Source organism: Dreissena polymorpha, chromosome 10 (genome assembly GCF_020536995.1).
Source record: "Dreissena polymorpha isolate Duluth1 chromosome 10, UMN_Dpol_1.0, whole genome shotgun sequence".
Taxonomy (NCBI): Eukaryota; Metazoa; Mollusca; class Bivalvia; order Myida; family Dreissenidae; genus Dreissena; species Dreissena polymorpha.
This window is the reverse complement of record NC_068364.1, coordinates 994,351-1,014,982: the sequence shown is the minus strand read 5'-3', so window position 1 is coordinate 1,014,982 and position 20,632 is coordinate 994,351. Positions and strand designations below refer to the sequence as shown.

The following is a 20,632-nucleotide window of genomic DNA, read 5'->3' as shown; positions in this document are numbered from 1 at the left end:
AATTTCCTGAAACGATCTGATATCTACCTTGAATAGCCATTATGCTTGAAATTTCCTCTATCTTTGGATGATCTCCCTTGTATATCTCAATGGTTCCAATAAACATAAAGCTAATCACTTAGCAGTTGTCTACCTTTGCAACAGTTTTGAGGGATGTTCTGAGAAAATTGGGCTAAATTCATGTGCGTAAAGTATCGTCCCATATTAGCCTGTTCCGTGTGCACTGGTTAACCAGGGATGACACTTTCGACTAATATTGGATTTTACTATAGAAGAGATCTTTAAATGAAAAATGGCATGAAAGCAGTAAGTGATGTCCCTGATTAGCATGTGAAAACTGTCTTGGGGACACATTACTTACATGCATTAAGCCAAGTTTTCCCAGAACGAGGCTAAATTATAAAATTATTCTTTGATATTCAGTTGTCTAGTCATGCTAGTACATATTATGCCAACCGATCAGATTTTCCTTAAAGAAAAACAGTCTGTTAGAATTTGTGGATTAATTTTGATTGTTAATGGTTAGTGTCAGTGAGTGTAATATGCGAACCATTAGACACAAAGGTGAATAGCAAGCCTGTAGAGCTGTGTTAGATATGTGCACGAAATCTGGCAATATAGGCATGCTTGGGTTAAACAATAGGGGAAAAGATGTCATGCTTGCATGGCTGCATGAAAAAAAAATAGCAAAAGAGTATATTTATATTTAGATCACAACTAGAACAACTGATTAGGTTATTCTTTCTGAAATCTTGAAAAAGGTGATAATATTATGTAACAGTTCTTGGTGTTCCACAAAAGGCAGTATTTAAAATGAACATGTTCTGGGAAAACAGGGCTTAAAGCATGCTCAAATATGTTATCCCAGATTTGCCTGTGCAGGCGGCTTAGCCTTATCAGAGACAACACTTTCTGTTTTAATGGAATTTTCGTATTAACTAAAAAAACAGTTGAGGCGGAAAGTCTCCTCCCTAATTAGCGTGTGCGGACCTTGCAGGCTTATCTGGGAAGACACTTTACGCACATAAGCCCTCTCTTACCCAGAACATGGCTCAAATGCCTCATGGGAAAGGGAAGTAACTCATGCTAGATGTGGTGTCCACACCTCGACAGAGTAACCAACCTTGTATGCAGAAAGTAATATGTGTTTTAACTTGTGTTTTGTGTTTTTGATGAAGTGTCTCATGTTGGCTGTCAAGTGGTTGGCTTTAAATGTATAACTATTTAATATTGTATTTTAAACCCATTTATGCCTAGTGGGACTCTCCCATCCTTCTAATTGGATCAATTATTTCTAAATAAGGGATTCCCAAGTATATGTATTCTATATTTAGAATATTTCCTTACAGAGAAATTCCTTTAAGCAAACAGCGCAGACCCAGATGAGACGCTGCATCATGTTAATGACACTGGGTTTTAAAAATGTCATAGATGTTAATTTATTCACCATGGAAATAAGTGTATTTTATGATTTTTATTATTGAACTATTTTCTTAGACAAATGAGACTGGTATGAAGAAGTGGTTTGTTTGCTGAATTATAAATTTCCACTTGGCAGATTGAATATGTGTGTTCTGTGTAAATTATAGTCTAATTGTTGCTGTATTCTGTGTAAGAAGATAAGGAGTCATTTACACCTTTACTTTCAAAACTGTTTTCTCACCAACAATACTTTCCACTTAGCCTTCATATACTATATTATTAGAAACATTATTTTTCGATAAACAGAAAAAGAAGGAACAAGAGAGAACGTCGGATAGTATAACAAGCATGCAGTACGTAAAAGTGCAGAATATGTTTTTGGTTCATGGTTCACGGTAAAATGGTTTCCACTTGATGGAATGTGTTAATGATTAATCTTATTAAAGTGTAATAAAAGCAAAAAGTGTTGTCCCTGATTAGCCTGTGTGGATTACACAGGCTAATCTGAGACGACACTTTACGCATTTTCATTAAACCCCCTTATCACAGTGTGAGGCTCAGATTATTTCCTTCTTTTAAATGAGCCATTCTCTATGAAAAGAGTTTAATGCATGTGCGTAATGTGTCATCCCAGATTAGCCTGTGTAGTCCGCACAAGCTAATCACGGTCGACACTTTCCGCCTAAACTGGATTTTTGCTATACTTTCTTGAAACAGAAAATATCATACAAGCGGAAAGTGTACAGGCTAATCTGGGACAAACACTTGATGCACATGCATTAAACCAAGTTTTCCCAAAACGAGGCTCAATTATATCAGAAAACTGAAATTCAGAACTGAACTTTTCCCTGGTATTAGAACCATGCTTGTAGTTATGTTTAGTAACACTGTTATGTTTTAAGCAAGTTGAACACTTTCTCTCATTAATCTGTAATTTGATATACTTTACAGATTTTTATCTATTATGAAGTATAAGCAAAGTATTTACATGTTAATTTCTTGTAAGCCATATGAGATTGTGTATTTGGTTTGTTAAAGGCATACAGTTGGGAAGATAATACAAATGATAACAGTTCTGGAATTAGATGATAAGTAGTTTCAATTTCTCGTTAAATGCATGGGTAAGAACCCAACTGTAATACGTGTTAAATTATTGGGTCATTATGTATTGTTTAAATACTCCCTCCCCCAAATTCGATTATAAATTCAGTTTATTTTAATAGTATTGTTAATTTAAATAGTTATTTCACTGTTATATCTTTACTTAGCAAAAAAGGAAGTAAATTGAGTATGTTATAAAAAAATTAGTTTGTATGAAATTATTTTAATGTTTTAAATAAGAAATTGTACTGATAATTCCATATGAATGATTATTCACCAAATTGTACAAACTTAAATTCCAGAAGACTTTGGTTACGTGAACGTGTAAAAATGGTGCTAAGGTATTGTGCATGATGAAAAAAAAATTCAAAAATGCCATAATCTAAATTAAAAATAGAAAAATAGATCATTAATTATTCTAAAGAACCTGCTACCTAAATACAATTTTGCTCAGTTAATAATAATATTGCAAATGTAGTTTATTTAACAGCCATTTAACACATGTGTGTGATGTTTGAGAATCTAACTTCTTTATTTGATTTGTTGAACAAATGTAAAACAAATGAGCGAACTCTGGAAAAAATGGGCTCAGCTTATGTGCGTTAAGTCATTACACTTTCTGCTTTTATGGAATTCTTGTGTATAGAGGAAGTCTGTAAACAAAATATATTTTAGGAAAGTGTCATCACAGATTATCTTATCTGAGATGATCTCGGATGATACCTTATGCACATGCATTAAACCATGTATTCCCATAGTGTGGATCAAATTTGAATATTCTAGTTATAATAACTTATTTGTTGAGGACTTCAGATATAAAATATGTTACTGTGTTGTTTGTAATTGTCTTGTTTTTCAGCAATAAAGTCTTCAAAATTGATAGAATTTTTCTTGCATCTTACTTGCATGTTACTTTTTTAGCAGATTCAGAAATATATTTTTATTTCCTTAAAAATTTTTTTATTTGTTTGTAAAGGTTTTCAGCACCGGACTTGAATGCACTGATTCATAAACCAGTCTTGCAAAAGAGGTAGACAAGTCACTTTAATAGAACACCAACTAGAAATTCTAACATGACTCCATCCGGTTATTAACCATCAACTGTCAAGTTCTAACATTATGACATGTAATAGACCTAAATGTTTATAAAACAAATTCCCTTGCAATTCTAATACAAGGTTCAAAGGATATTAAAAAACAATCTTACAAAATAGAAGTCACAGATTTTATTATGAACTACTCACAAAATTACAAGATTAAAGACCTCAAAGTTTATTCAACAACCCTCTTTGAAAATTGTTATAATCCTTAATGTCTATTAAACAGCTTATTTCCATAAAGTTATGTGTGTATTGTGCAATCCATTTCTTACTGTACACAGATTATGTTGAAACTTAATAATAAGTATAATTAAAATCAAAATTTAAAAATTAGAGTCAATCTTTACTCTGTTTTCACCAGGCCTTCCCCCTGTTTCTAGTAGTCCCCTATCTCATAAATAGTCATATTTAATTTCCCAACATAAAAATATATAATATTCCTTTCTGTGCATAATGACACCAAATAATGTTTTCAAAGTGTATGCTGCTACTTGTGGATATATTTTGAATGATTTCTGTTATATGAGATGCAATATGCAAAAATGGGTCTTATGGCATATACAGTATAGTGCCAGATCAGCATGCACAGTTTCGCAATGCGGTCAACAGCTACACTTTCCTATCCCTTTGCATGCTGGGAAATTTGTGGTCTGCTAAAATGTCGTCTGCTGAATTTCTAAAATTAGCATTTTCTTTGATTTTTTTCAAAGAATATTATCAGAATAGCAAACAGTTTGGATCCTGATGAGACGCCACATTCTGTGGCGTCTCATCTGGATCCAAACTGTTTGCAAAGGCCTTCAAAATTCGGTTCCCGCACTGAAAGGGCTATACACAGTCAAGCAAGGTCTCATGGTGTTATTAGTGGACATGGTAGCTCCTGATCAGTCTGTGCTGATGTGTAAGCTGTTCTGGATCTAAGCTAGCTGCTTGTGACATAAGATCCATTTTTTCGCCTGACGTGGATATTATAAAAAGGTTTCATATAATTAATACAAGATTTTATATACCGGTAGCTTTGATCTTTCAATTGTATCTTATGCCCCCCTCCCCCCTTTGAAGAAAGTGTCTTATAGCAGCCACACTGTCTGTCCTTCTGTCTGTCTATCTGTGTGAAACCTCCTGTCTAAACCATAACTTTGTGCCTGCATGTTTTAGTTATATATAACTAACATGATTGGAAAGGGTCAAAAGTGCACTTAATATGTTACTTGTAAACAATTAGATTTTTATTGATAGGGACTGCGGATCTTTCTGCAAGAAAAGAAGATTTATTAAATGACCTGCATCATGCAAAAATGGGTCTTATGTCATATTGGCCAGCATAGCTCCAAAACATGCTTGCATGATTGCACAGTCTGGTCGGATGCTATGCTATCCGCTATAAAATCATGTAAGGTTTCGTGGTATCATTAACAGACAGGGTATCTCCTGACCATACTTGCATAAGACCCATTTAAGCATGATGCAACTTAAGTAACCTGAGCACTTTCAGTAAGTTAATATTGGTTAAACATTAGTTATTGAAAACATTTTTAAAAGCATATTCTTTTATCAAAATTATTGATATGTTGAACTGTAATGGTAAGTTTGGTTTTATATTTTCCAAACTGAGCCTTTACATTATTGCAATGAATAATGACAAAAAAGCATGCATGCAGTTAATGTTATCTGACTTTCAGCATTTACTGCTTTTTTGCAGGCATTATGTGTAAATAATAGTCCTGTATGGAATTGTACTGTTGTAATGTAAAAATCCCATTGTGATGCATGTTGTAAATGGTGTTCATACACTTGTTGAATAAAAAGAGCATGTTTTGTTGGGGGTTTTATTGCTTAAATATAAGAAAAAATACATTTAAAAGCATTTCACACTTTGCGTCCATAGACCATGCAGATGGGGGATCACACAATTTCACTCTATATCCCCCCAATTAGTTACTTAACCCGTTCAAGCCCTCATTCACCCAACCTGTCATTCCCTGTTCTCAGGAGCTCGGTGACGCGCATGAGCGGCGGTCAGAAGCACAACGTGATGATGAAGAACGTGGATCAGGAGAAGGCAACCCTGGACGTGCCTGCGCCCGGCGGAGAGGACAAGGGCAAGAGCAGCTCTAGCTCCTGCAGTGAGGACGAGAATACGTCTGACTCTGAGACAGGTATGATATGGGACGAGAATACACCTGACTCTGAGACAGGTATGATATGAGGACGAGAATACGTCTGACTCTGAGACAGGTATGATATGAGGACGAGAATACGTCTGACTCTGAGACAGGTATGATATGAGGACGAGAATACGTCTGACTCTGAGACAGGTATGATATGGGGACGAGAATACGTCTGACTCTGAGACAGGTATGATATGGGGACAAGAATACGTCTGACTCTGAAACGGGTATGATATGGAACGAGAATACATCTGACTCTGAGACATGTATGAGATGGGACGAGAATACGTCTGACTCTGAGACAGGTATGATATGGGGACGAGAATATGTCTGACTCTGAGACAGGTATGATATGAGGACGAGAGCACGTCTGACTCTGAGACAGGTATGATATGAGGACGAAAATACGTCTGACTCTGAGACAGGTATGATATGGGACGAGAATACGTCTGACTCTGAGACCAGTATGATATGGGGACGAGAATACATCTGACTCTGAGACCAGTATGATATGGGACGAGAATACGTCTGACTCTGAGACAGGTATGATATGGCGACGAGAACTCGTCTGACTCTGAGACAGGTATGATATGGGACGAGAATACATCTGACTCTGAGACAGGTATGATGTGGGGACGAGAATACGTCTGACTCTGAGACAGGTATGAAATGAGGACGAGAATACGTCTGACTCTGAGACAGGTATGATATGAGGACAAGAATACGTCTGACTCTGAGACAAGTATGATTAGAGGACGAGAATATGTCTGACTCTGAGGCAGGTATTGTATGAAGAAGAGAACACGTCTGACTCTGAGACAGGTATGATATGGGGACGAGAATACGTCTGACTCTGAGACAGGTATGATATGAGGACAAGAATATGCTGACTCTGAGACAGGTATGATATGGGGACGAGAATTCGTCTGACTCTGAGACAGGTATGATATGGGACGAGAATACGTCTGACTCTGAGACAGGTATAATATGGGACGAGAATACGTCTGACTCTGAGACCAGTATGATATGGGACGAGAATACGTCTGACTCTGAGACAGGTATGATATGAGGACAAGAATACGTCTGACTCGGAGACAGGTATAATATGGGACAAGAAAACGTCTGACTCTGAGACAGGTATGATATGAGGTCGAGAATACGTCTGACTCTGAGACATGTATGATATGGGACGAGAATACGTCTGACTCTGAGACAGGTTTGATATGGGACGAGAATATGTCTGACTCTGAGACAGTTATGTTATGGGACGAGAATACGTCTGACTCTGAGACAGGTATGTTATGGGATGAGAATACGTCTGACTCTGAGACAGGTATGTTATGGGACGAGAATACGTCTGACTCTGAGACAGGTATGATATGAGGTCGAGAATACGTCTGACTCTGAGACAGGTATGATATGAGGACGAGAATACGTCTGACTCTGAGACAGGTATGATATGGGACATGAATACATCTGACTCTGAGACAGGTATGATATGAGGACACGAATACGTCTGACTCTGAGACAGGTATGATATGGGGACGAGAATACATCTGACTCTGAGACAGGTATGATATGGGGACGAGAATACGTCTGACTCTGAGACAGGTATGATATGGGGACGAGAATACGTCTGACTCTGAGACAGGTATGATATGGGGACGAGAATACGTCTGACTCTGAGACAGGTATGATATGAGGACGAGAATACGTCTGACTCTGAGACAGGTATGATATGGGGACACGAATACGTCTGACTCTGAGACAGGTATGATATGGGGACGAGACTATGTCTGACTCTGAGACAGGTATGATATGGGGACGAGAATACGTCTGACTCTTGAGACAGGTATGATATGGGGACGAGAATACGTCTGACTCTGAGACAGGTATGATATGGCGACGAGAATACGTCTGACTCTGAGACAGGTATGATATGAGGACGAGAATACGTCTGACTCTGAGACAGGTATGATATGGGACGAGAATATGCTGACTCTGAGACAGGTATGATATGAGGACGAGAATACGTCTGACTCTGAGACAGTTATGATATGGGATGAGAATACGTGTGACTCTGAGACAGGTATGATATGAGATGAGAATACGTCTGACTCTGAGACAGGTATGATATGGGAAGTGCTCTGTGAAATGGGGGTTTAATGCATGTGCGTAAAGGGTCGTCCTAGATTAGCCTGTGCAGTCTGCACTGGCTAATCAGGGACATCACTTCCCGCCTAAACTTTTATTTTTTCTTAGAAGAGACTTTCTTGAAACGAAAAATATCATAAAAGCGTAAAGTGTTGTCCCTGATGAGCCAGTGGGGACTATACAGGCTAATCTGGGCAACACTTTACACACATGCATTAAACCCCATTTTCACAAAGCATGACCCATATGATTTGAGAAAAACAGGCTTAATGATGATTGATATTTGTGAGGGCAGTCTTAGCCTCTGGTGAAGCTAGAGACCAACAAAAATATTAATCTTGTAATATCTCCAAAATCTTGAAAATTGCGTCGGACTTCGAGATAGACGAGTTTTGTTTTTAGTCAAATTCTGAGCGGAAACTCCACCCTATTCCCAATCTCAAAAAGCATATACTTTCTTCAAATGACTGCCCTAAATTCCCAATTGAGGGTTCCCCTAAAAAAACATTTTTTTATGAATCATTACAAGAATTAGATCAGCTCCTTAACCAACTCTATAAAGTGAACAAAAGTTATGATCTTATTATGTAAAACTCTTTTATTCTCTATTTTATGGTATTTTTTGGGAAAAAACAAGAACACAACATTTCCCAATTTAAAAAAAGACACATTTTTCCCAATCAAAAGGACCCCTGCCCCATTCCCAAACTGGTGAAAAAACACTGTAGGTTAAATGGGAAAATATGGCTTAATGGCAATGGATATTTGTTAGCTCAACAAGAATGCTTGTTTTGTAATGTCTCCCAAACATAGTTAGGAGACCTTTTGATGAGCTGTTTTTTAGCTCACCTGAGCACAATGTGTTCATGGTGAGCTTATGTGATGGCCTTTTGTTCATCATCTGTCGTTCATTGTCAATTTTTGCCTTCTGAACACTCTAGCCACATTTATTGCCAATTTATATAACACTTTTTTTCCCCAATCCTTTTGAAACTTTTTCAGAACATGTGTGCCAATGTATTCTTGTGTGTTAAATTATTTATATTTGAAATTTGATGTGATATGATTTATTTCTTTTTCAGAAAAGAAAAATGAACTTAATAAAAAGACAGTGGAGCCCAACCCGGTATGTTTGTTTGATTTTTCTATCAATTTGGTCTGAGGTGAATATGCTCTAGAAATTTCTGACATTATGCAGCTTTATTCAGTGTTATGACTGAACAAATTTTAAACGAGGCTTTTGGAAAAAGTGTTGCATAGGCTAATCAGGGACGACACTTTACGCTTTTATGTATTTTTGCATTAAAAGGAAGTATTTTCTTAGCAAAAATTCACTTTTAAGTGTAGAGTGTTGTCCCTGATGAGCCTTTGCGGACTGCACAGGCTTATCTTGAAAGACACTTGACGCACATGCATTAAACCTGGGATTTCCCTGAGTGCGACTCATATATGTTATCTTGTCTTTAATGTTTGCATGTTTGTGCATTGGGCAGCCATCGGAGCGCGACAAGCAACCGTTCATGACCACCGTAGAAATCAAGGAGAAACACACAACAGAAATGCCGAAGATCGAAGAAACAGTGGAAAGCACGGAAAAGGAGTACATAAAGAATGCCGATGAAAACGAGGAGGTCAAGAAGGGACTGAAGAAGGACTCGGAGATGATTGGGGACGGTTTGATTATCAAGGACAAGCTGTATAATAACGTAAGTGGTAGGAGAGGCATTGGGTCACTTTGAACAAACCGTTTCTTTTTATGCTCCCCGAAAATATTTTCTGTGGAGCAAAAAGTTGCCAGTTTGTAGTTCCGTTATTCCTTCCTTCCGCCACACTCTGTTATTCCTTCCTTCTGTCACACTTTTGCTACGGTTTCTCATAGTGCCTTCAATACTTTACCAATCGCTTTCATATTTGGCATGTAGGTACCTTGCATGGACCTCTACCTTTTGATGAGGTTTTGAGGTCACTGGGGTCAAGGTCAAGGTCACCTAGGCTAATAATAGACTTCCTTCTGTCACACTTGCTACCATTTCTCATAGCGCCTTCAATACTTAACCAATCGATTTCATATTTGGCATGTAGGTACCTTGCATGGACCTCTACTTTTTGATGAGGTTTGAGGTCACTGGGGTCAAGGTCATCTAGGCTAATAATAGACTTCCTTCTGTCACACTTTTGCTACCATTTCTCATAGCGCCTTCAATACTTAACCAATCGATTTCATATTTGGCATGTAGGTACCTTGCATGGACCTCTACCTTTTGATGAGGTTTGAGGTCACTGGGGTCAAGGTCACCAAGGCTAAAAATAGACTTCCTTCTGTCACACTTTTGCCACCGTTTCTCATAGTGCCTTCAATACTTTTCCAATCGTTTCATATTTGGCATGTAGGTACCTTGCATGGACCTCTACATTTTGATGAGGTCTGAGGTCACTGGGTCAAGGTCATCGAGGCTAATAATAGATTTTTTAGGTGTTTATTAACACATACATTGACAAAGCGCATCATCGGGGAACATCCATCAGTTTCACTGATATTCTTGTTTTCTTGTTTTCTGCTGCTTTTAATTATTGATGGTGGCATGCAAGACTAGTGTATCTAGTAACATGTTCACAATAAACAGTTACTCAGTACTAGATAGGAAAGGCACTGATTGTCAATGAATTAATGTCAGTCCTCAAAATAAGTCCCTTTGTTATTGGGTTAAGGTCAATAGTCAAGGTCACTGTTTGTTAATATAGAACAATGGTTTCAACTGAATATTTAGATTTATGTTTTTTATTGAATATTTTTCTAATGTTAATAATACTAAATTATGTATATTAATTCATCTACAAAACAAACAGTTTGGTTTAGAAAACAACAAACATCTCTGAACAAAAAGTCAAGCCTGCTGTTTTCCAACAGCACTTGTTAAAAGTATAATATATGATCCGATCCTGTAAATTCATGACAATCATAGCATTTCTGCAAAATATATAGCAGTCAAAGCAAGCCTATTGATAATAATGCAATTTGCGTAACAGGAACACGCTTTAAAATGCACAGATACTATTTGCTATTGGTCTAAGATGTTACTTAGTGAAATCCACTGAGAACTTTGATCCAGGTAAGTGAAAGTATATTTTTGGTAGAGAATTAGAAGAATCTAGTCTGCGTTAATCAGTGACAAGTGTTTCAGGTAGGTCTATGTGGAAGCTACTCATTCTTCAAGTTTTGTCTTGAGTTGAGCCACTCTCTGGGAAAACAGGGCTTAATGCAAGGGTTGACCCATATTAGCCTGCGCAGTCCTCACAGGCATATCAGGGACAACACTTTCCGCATTTCTGGTATTTTTCAATATAAAGAAGTCTCTTCTTAGTTAAAATCCAGTTTAAGCAGAAAGTGATGTTCCTGATAAGCCTGTGCACAGACACACATTCAGAGCGGGAACCGAATTTTGAAGGCCTTTGCAAACAGCTTGGATCCAGATGAGACGCCACAGAACGTGGCGTCTCATCAGGATCCAAACTGTTTGCTATTCTGATAGTATTTTTCGAAAAAAATCGAAGAAAAAGCTAATTTTAGAAATTGAGCAGACGACATTTTAGCAGACGACAAATTTCCCAGCATGCAAAGGGTTAAGTCCTGTTTTTCCAGAGCAAGTCTCAGTTGTATTTGTTGCAGTCACAATAATTGTTTATTTCATAATGATATTTAAAGTAATAAAGATATTTAAGCGATAATACAAGGGATTGCCTAGGTTATAGTTAGAAGAAATATAAATTATACAATCTAAATGTGTGTACTTTTGAAATTGTTTGGAATGATAAAACTTTAGGGCATTTGATTGAAATGTTTTTTCATTTCCTTAAGCCTATACATTAAAATATGAGCACGTCTAACACAACATGGCTAGTATTTGCATTTTAAATAGTCAGCTTCAATTGTCCATTATTTAATGAACAACCCTGCAGAACATTATGACATCATTTTTCATAAATGTATCAACCTCCTTAAAAAAACATATTACATGTGCTACTTTAATAAAATTTTTCCCATTCTTAAACATATACCAGTTGCAACATTTATGGATATGATTGCAGTGACTTAGTGTGTTGAATGGCTATTCCAATGGTTGCGTAGTTTTAGAAACCTCCAGTTTGTTCATTCTTGGTTCAATGATTATGTTATGGTTATCTTGTAAGCATGAATGACAAATTTGGTAACTATAAAATCAATAGAAGTATTATGTATAAAACATATCACAAATAATATTTATAGATGAAGTTATTTAAGCTATGATCTGTGAAAACAGGACTTAATGCATGTGCGTAAAAACTCTGTCCCATATTAGCCTGTGCACTTCGCTTTAACCCTTTCAGTGCGGGAACCGAATTTTGAAGGCCTTTGCAAACAGTTTGGATCCAGATGAGACGCCACAGAACGTGGCGTCTCATCTGGATCCAAACTGTTTGCTATTCTGATAGTATTTTTGGAAAAAAAATCGAAGAAATTCTAATTGTGAAAATTCAGCAGACGACATTTTAGCAGACGACAAATTTCCCAGCATGCAAAGGGTTAATGGTATTTTAAGTTTTTACCAAAGTCTCTTCTTTGAAAAAATCCAATCGAGGCAGGAAGTGCTGTCCCTGATTAGTGTGTGTGTTCTCCAGAGGCTAATCTGGGAGGACACCTAACCCACTTGCATTAAGCCCTATTATCTCATAGCTCATTTATAACTCAATGAAGCTGTCATGGAAGCAGTGTGTTTGTATTTGCATGCCTGCACCCCTGAGAGCTTTGAATTAACCAGGCAATTTTAAAATAACTAACACACAAATGTTGACGGAATGAAGATGGTGTGTTACATGTAAGAATTGTGTACTTAACTTATAGCTCAACATCATATTAAAGGTAAAAGTGCAAATCTAAGTAGACTTGTCTGGACTATAAATGCATCATTCTTCATGAATTTTTTTTAATAACTTAACAAAAATGTTGAGATAAAATGTGAAAAATCTTTGTCCAAAGGTCAAAGTTGCATTTAGAGGTAAAAAGGTAAAAATATTGGCATGATGCGTTTTTTCAGATAGTAACTTGGTCAGTTTTGCATTGACTTTCAACTAAATGTTCACCATGTGGATACAGAGGATTGATATTGAGACTTGTGTTCTTAGGTCAAATGTCAAGGTTACACTTAAAGGGTTAACATGGGCATCTTCCATCTTGTGCGGACTGTAAATAAATCTTCTATAAAACATGCCATATCGGAAATGTTCACACTTTTGGTAACAAGTTATTCCCAAGCTAAAAGGTCATACTTTAATCTCAATACTCAGAAGATGGAGACTGTAACTTCATTATTTAATCACGAATTTCAAAATAAAGGCCTCACTTGTTAGCTCTGTTGAGAGTATGTGTTGGGCACAATGCGCACTGGCCTCACTTGTTAGCTCTGTTGAGAGTATGTCTTGGGCACAATGAAGGCCTCACTTGTTAGCTCTGTTGAGAGTATGTCTTGGGCACAATGTGCACTCTCAAAGATCATGGTTACACAATGAGCATCTTGGGAATCAGGTAAAGCCCTCAAACATATGCTTGGCATCATGCAAAATTGGGTCTTATGCAGTGAAGCTCCAGACGAGTATGGGAATCTATTAAATCTGTCCATTAATGAGACCATGAAACCTTGGATGACAAAGGGACAGGATAGCTCCTTACCAGACTGCGTTACTAGTCCCCCAGGCTGCTCGTGAGCTAAGCTGGACGCATATGGCATAAGACCCATTTTTGCATGAAGCTGGTCATATTGCTTCTTACAATCTGTTGATGTAGGTGAAAATGTGCTGGTATGGTATCCTCAAGCCACCATATATTATGTTATAATATCTTCACATAAAGGGTAAGCCTGAGAAATTGGCCAACAATAACATCCGAGCGAAAACTGATAAAGACGTGGATGACTTAAAACAGAAATCAAATATCATTAAAGAAGAGAATACAAATTCAGAGGGCGATGTATTTGAAGAGAAGCCTGAAAAGGACACTGATGCAAACAAAGACCTTATTAATGAGAAACAAAACGGGGAAAAAGTCAGGAATGAAACTCCTCTAATTGAAGAAGTCGGTACTAAGCGAGATAAGGACGTACTGAAGCGCACAATCAGTGCCCCGCCTGCTGTCATGGAGGTAACGGCACCCTGCACTCTAGATTGGGGTACCAGGAATGGACTACTAGCATGTGCATGAATTAATCCGCTACTAACAGGATTTGTTAACTGTGTATATTTAAACAGGAGCGAAAATATATTGTGTCTGTCTACGTTTTACTTAACACATACAGGCCTTTTTCGGTTGCTATAAGTGTGACATTAAAAAAAAATATCAACAAAAATTACACAAGAAAGTATTATGCAGATGGAGCAACAAAAGTTCTAAATGAAATTTAAATTTTAAATTGATAATTTAACTGCATAAAAAGATCTACCGAAATTGAACATAAAAAAGGAATATGAAGAATTATTTGACTATTAATTATCCCTATTCCAAATTTTACATAGGGAAATTCCCAAGTTTTACCATGTTCTTCTTAACCACAAAGTCTAGAAAAAGGCCTGTATAATATCTATTTGTGATGATCAGAATCCATGCCATTTAACAATCATCCATCTTTAAGGAAAACCACATTAATCAAAGTAAATCAAAGTTAAACTTTTAAATAGAGAGGTGCAACATTTTTGCCATTTCACATGTTAATAAGATTGTTATTATTCCTGATGAACTGGTTAATGGAAACAAGTTCACAACACCGTGAACCTGTAGTGCAGTTTATTGCAAGATTTACCCAGTGTTGTCAAGAGCTTATATTATCCAATACCTGTTGAATCATATATGTTATAAAACCTTAATAATTATCAAGTAAGTTAACCATATTATTTATGTGTTTGTGTGTATTGTCTTATGTGTTTTTCTTAACAAAAATGAACCATGTCATGCAAACATGGTTTTTATGCCTTCCTTATGCTGCCAGCATAATCCCAGACCAGCCTTTGTGATAGTGCAGTCTGGTCGGGAGCTATGCTGTCCTCTATAAACTCACTTCAGATTTGTTGGTCTCAATAGCAGACAGGGTAGCTTCTGACCAGACTGTGCAGATGTGCAGGCTAGTCAAGAGCTACCATTTCGACGCATGGTATAAGACCCTTTTTCACATGACGCCGGTCAGATATCAGCACTTTTATCATCTATAGCACACAAACTTCTGATATTAATCAAGATGCATCTTTAAACATGAGTTTTCTCTCTGTGTCTTTGCTAAACTATAGTTTACTGGCAAGATAACCCTTACTTCTTTTACACACTCATGTTCACTGTCATGTAAAAAATGTACTCTCCTGGACCAAGCTTTTTCTTATAGAAGGTAGGTGAGCATGCTTTATCCAATACATTTCTGTGTAACTTGCGTAAAACCAAAATGTTTTGTTTGTGTTACACCTTTTCTCAGCTTTTAGCTTTATTAAAAATGCACAGTTTGACTGGGAAACACTTAAATGCTAATAACTGTAGATGAGCTATCATTGCACTCTAAAGTGTATATCTATTAGGTCAATTTGTCTGCTCATTGCTTGTCTTTGAAATGAATACCTATTGTTTTAAACATGATTTTAAATGAATTTTAAACTATGTTGGTAATGTTAGTATATTATTGACATGATGCAATTGTTAGAGTTGATAAAACTTAGCACAGATTTTGTTTCAGTTTTTAAAACAGGTTACGCTCTTAACGACTGTGTTTACATTTCAGTCTTAAACATATGAGTTGCATTCTGAGAAAACTGGGCATAATGCATGTGCGTAAAGTGTCGTCACAGATTAGCCTGTGCAGTCCGCACGGGCTTATCAGGGACGACACTTTCCGCCTAAATTGGATTTTTGTTAAGAAGATACTTTTTATTTTAACGAAAGATGTCATAAAAGTGGAAAGTGTCGTCCCTGATTAGCCTGTGCGGATTGATCTGTCCTTATGTTACTAACAATGGCAAATGTCCCGTTGTTTGAAGTGATAGCTGCCATGAACATGTGCTCGTTTTGTTATTGAGCTTTAAACGCATGATTGTGTTGACTTGACAGGTGCCCAAAATTTCAATCAACTCAAAATCGTACGTGAAAAACGATGTCAAAGGTGAGAGTGACACCCCGTCTTGGCGTCTGGGCCTGCGAAAAACAGGAAGCACCAGTATGGTACCCCATGAAACCACGGTTGCTAAGGTAGCCACAGATGACAAAAATCTAGCTAGGTCAGCCTCTAGTCCAAGACTAGCTGAGGAGGAAGATAACAAGAACAATGAAAAGAATGTAAGTTAACCCTTTCAGCGCTGGAACCGAATTTTACCGGCCTACGCAAACAGTTTGGATCCAGATGATACGCCACAGAATGTGGCGTCTCATCAGGATCCAAACTGTTTGCTATTCTTCTAGTATTCTTTAAGAAAAATTCGAAGAAAATGCTTTTTTTAGAAATTCAGCAGACAACATTTTAGCAGACGACAAATTACCCAGCATGCAAAGGGTTAAATTTTTACCACTCGGATACACACTGTGACCCACGTGTAGTCTCTGAGAAAATCAAATGGACTGTGCTGTGAGAAAATGGGGCTTAATGTATGTGGTTAAATTGACATCCTAAATTAGCCTGTGCAGTATGCACCGTCTAATCAGGGATGACACTTTCCGCTTTTAAGGAATTTTTCATTTTAAAGAATCCTTTCTGTACAAAATTCCAGTTAAGCGGAAAGTGTTGTCCCTGATTAGCCTGTGTGGTCTGCACTGGCTAATCTGTGACGACACTTTATGAACAAAATTTAGCCTCATTTTCACAGAGCGCGGCTTTAATAAAATTATTATAAGACCTTTCTTACTAGATTCAAGATTTAAAGTCTTCCAAAATTAAGACACTTATGAACAGCTATAAACAGCATAAAACCTGAACAGTTATGTTACTAATTAAATGTTGCTATTGCTTTTGATGTGCAGTGTTGTTTCTGGTTTTCAAACTGACCATTCACTCACAAATGTATGGCAACTGCCCCAAGAAACTTAGTTTTAAAAAGCTGGACATTTTAATATTTGTATTTTGTTGGTTAAGTTAAATTTTATTGGAAAAAATATGTTAAATCATGGGTGTTACTTTAAAAAAAGTCTTGATTTTTCAAATTGAATGGTGTATTGCTGTAGAAGACTAAATGTTCACCTAATTGAAAAAATGATGGTTATATCTATTAAACCTCTAATGGAATGAAGTTCTTTACATAAATATGTATTGCATTCCCATAAAACAAAAGTTTAAATTCTTATAATTCAGATGAACGTGAAAAAAAGGCAGCAGGCAGTAAAATCTGGCGTATTTTATTATAAATAGGTTCAAAGAGCAAAATCCAAGTAAACAGACTTTTAAGTGTGCAGTACAACAACTTTTGTTTTGTAAAAAAAGCAATTTATCATTTTCTTTTCAGGACAAGCCGTCGTCACGACGACCGTTTCTCAGTTCTTCTTCCTTTTCCGGCTCTGACAACAATAACTCCAGCCTCACTGACAGGTGGGTACTTTGGAGCGTTTGTTTCTCTCTTTGCCTTTGTTTGAAAACTTTTTTTATGGACAAGTATTTTCTTGTGATTTAAACAAGTACTGTCATGGTTGCGGAGTTAGTTTGAGGAGGAAAGGATTATTGTTTGATTTGCACTTGTTGTGTTTGTTAATTTTTATGCTCCCCCTAAATTTTTGGGGGGAGCATATAGTCGCCGCTTCGTCTGTCCGTGTGTGTCTGTCCGTCCGTGCACAATTTTTGTCAGGGCTAATTCTCAGCAATGAATGACCGGAATTAAATGAAACTTTATGGGAAGCTACACTACCAAGAGGAGATGTGCATATTATCAGCTGGTTCTGGTCGAATGATTTTTCACAGAGTTATGGCCCTTTGAAATTTTCTATAAACTGTACATATAGTGCAATTCTTGTCCCCCAAACTACTAGACGTTTTCTTATATCTGAATATATAGTGCAATATTGTGACAAAAAAAAACTTTGGGGAGCATCACCCGTCTCCGACGGTTGCTTGTTTGATATGGTTTGTTTTAATCATATTAATTTGTCTCCTCACATTGTTTGTTGAGTTTTATTAGTCCCCTACGGGTTTCAAAATTTCTGGTTGCTACGGCAACAAATAGACTAGAAATACTGCTGAAAATGGTGTTTTTTCTGGATCCTGCGATAAATCTTAAAGTTCTTAAAAGTTTTTCATGAAACTTGGAATATGGATAGATGGCAATATGGACATTATGCACGTCATTTCATTTTGTTCCTACGTCCAAAAATTGTGGTTGCTATGGCAACAAATAGACTAGAAATACTGCTGAAAATGGTGTTTTTTTCTGGATCCTGCGATAACTCTAAAAGTTCTTAATAGTTTTTCATGAAACTTTGAATATGGATAGATGGCCATATGGACAGTATGCACGTCATTTCATTTTGTTCCTACGCCAAAAATTGTGGTTGCTATTGCAACAAATAGACTAGAAATACTGCTGAAAATGGTGTTTTTTCTGGATCCTGCGATAACTTTTAAAGTTCTGAATATTTTTTCATGAAACTTAAAACATGGATAGATGGCAATATGGACATTATGCACGTCATTTAATTTCGTTCCTACGTCAAAAATTCTGGTGGCTATGGCAACAAATAGACTACAAATAATGCTGAAAATGGTGGTTTTCTGGATCCTGCAATAACTTTGAAAGTTCTTAATATTTTTTCATGAAACTTGGAACATGGATAGATGGCAATATGGACATTATGCACGTCATTTCATTTTGTTCCTACGTCTAAAATTATGATTGCTATGGCAACAAATAGACTAGAAATACTGCTGAAAATGGTGTTTTTCTGGATCCTGCGATAACTTTAAAAGTTCTTAATATTTTTTCATGAAACTTAGAACATGGACAGATGGCAATATGGACATTATGCACGTCATTTCATTTTGTTCCTACGTCAAAAATTCTGGTTGCTATGGTAACAAATAAAAAAAATATTCTGACAATGGTGGAATTTCTGACAATGGTGGAGCTGGTAGGGGACTTTTATTGCTTGGCAATAGTCTTGTTATTCCTATTTGTGATCTTTATTTTACTTTAAAAGTTACAATAAGATAATATATTTTAAGTTCTTCTGAGCACAACATGCAACATGAGCTATTAAGGTACTGTGATGTTTGTGATGTCTGTCGTCCGCCAGTAGTCAATTATTATTCAGAAGACATCTCCACATGAACTGATTTGCAGATTTTAACAAAACTTCATAGGAATGATCCTTGGATTGTTCTTTATGAGAATTGGTCATTTGGTTCCTGTTTGGCGATTAATTAGCAGTGCTCCAGCTAGGATTTGAAAAGGGCAGGGGGGCTTTTTTGTCAAAAGGGCACTTTCGACTCGCTGTATTTTGTCAAAAGGGCACTTTCGACGCGCAGTATTTTTGTGAAAAGGGCACGTTCAAGCACGCGGGTGTTTCTGGAATGCTTCCTATTGCATGTTAATTTTTATGTTATAAATAATTGTATTATTCCCATTTTAATTAAACCATTCAAATATAACGTCTACAATGAGGATTAAACTAATTACAATGTTATAAGAGATTTATGAATTATCATTTGTAAAAAAAAAAAAAAAAAAAAAAATTTTTTGAGGGGGGGGGGGGGGGCAGGGCGGAGGTTCGGGGGGGGGGCAGGGCGGAGGTTTGGGAAGGCAGGGCGCGGCGCCCTTCGATTTAGGCCTAGCAGGAGCACTGAATTTGGTTACCGGATCCAAAAAGGGTTTAAAAAATGAAAACTTAAAAAAATCTCTGAAATAGCATGGCTAATTATTCTAATATGTGTATGTAACAAACACTGGTACTCTACCATGTTTGTTTAACCACTTACCTCATAGATATGTATTTTGACGCATGTGTAGTCCCTTAGAAAGTTACATTTAATGAAATACCTTTCTTACTAAATTCAAGTTTAAAAGGCTTCATTTGCAAACCTTAGTTACTGATGAGCAGCAAACAGCAATAAACCTAAACAGACTGCGAGTTACTTGCAGGCTGTTCTGGTTTTATGCTGGTTGCAAAAGCCATTTTCACTTTGCTTCTTATGGGAGAAAGGGTTGAGTCATGCCTTTGGTTTCAACATTATCCCTGCCTTGGGGGTTAACTGCTTTTTCTTATACCAGGGGCATGAATATTTCAAGGATTCATGTAAATCAGTGGATTTTACATACCAGGAGTCACTTTTGAGATTGATGCAAATACGAGGAGAAAAAAATGGGGGTGGAAATAATGATGATTAGTTTGTGGAATCCCATAGCCAATTTACCGCCACGACTTTGTTCTTGGTTTAGCCCATTTCTTAGCGACACTGCTTACATCCAATCATAAAGAGCCTCGTTCAGTCTTTGATTTACTCAGCCAATCATATTCTTTCATTATCAAAAGTTTGTCAGGCTTGCCAAAATTGGGGAAAGTTAAGTTGATCTGGTGAAAACTATGAATGCAGAAGAGGATGCTCTGGAAGTAAAACAAACTAGACAAAGGCATAAGAATTTAATTTGGATTGTATTGTAATGTGTCAGCATCAAATGAACAGAGCAAAATCATAGGCAATAACGTTC

General features: G+C 36.9%; 1 protein-coding gene across 1 annotated transcript in view; it reads left to right on the top strand.

Moving 5' to 3' along the window:
• Positions 1–2,853: 2,853 nt before the first annotated feature.
• LOC127847902 (protein phosphatase 1 regulatory subunit 12A-like) overlaps positions 2,854–20,632 on the top strand; it is a 77,240-nt gene continuing 59,461 nt past the window's right edge. Inside the window, exons 1-8 of the mRNA XM_052380132.1 lie at positions 2,854–2,864; positions 3,500–3,553; positions 5,616–5,782; positions 9,031–9,074; positions 9,442–9,654; positions 13,833–14,120; positions 16,062–16,286; positions 17,444–17,526. Of these exons, the coding sequence (XP_052236092.1) occupies positions 2,854–2,864; positions 3,500–3,553; positions 5,616–5,782; positions 9,031–9,074; positions 9,442–9,654; positions 13,833–14,120; positions 16,062–16,286; positions 17,444–17,526 (1,085 nt within the window). The remainder of the gene's footprint in view (positions 2,865–3,499; positions 3,554–5,615; positions 5,783–9,030; positions 9,075–9,441; positions 9,655–13,832; positions 14,121–16,061; positions 16,287–17,443; positions 17,527–20,632) is intronic.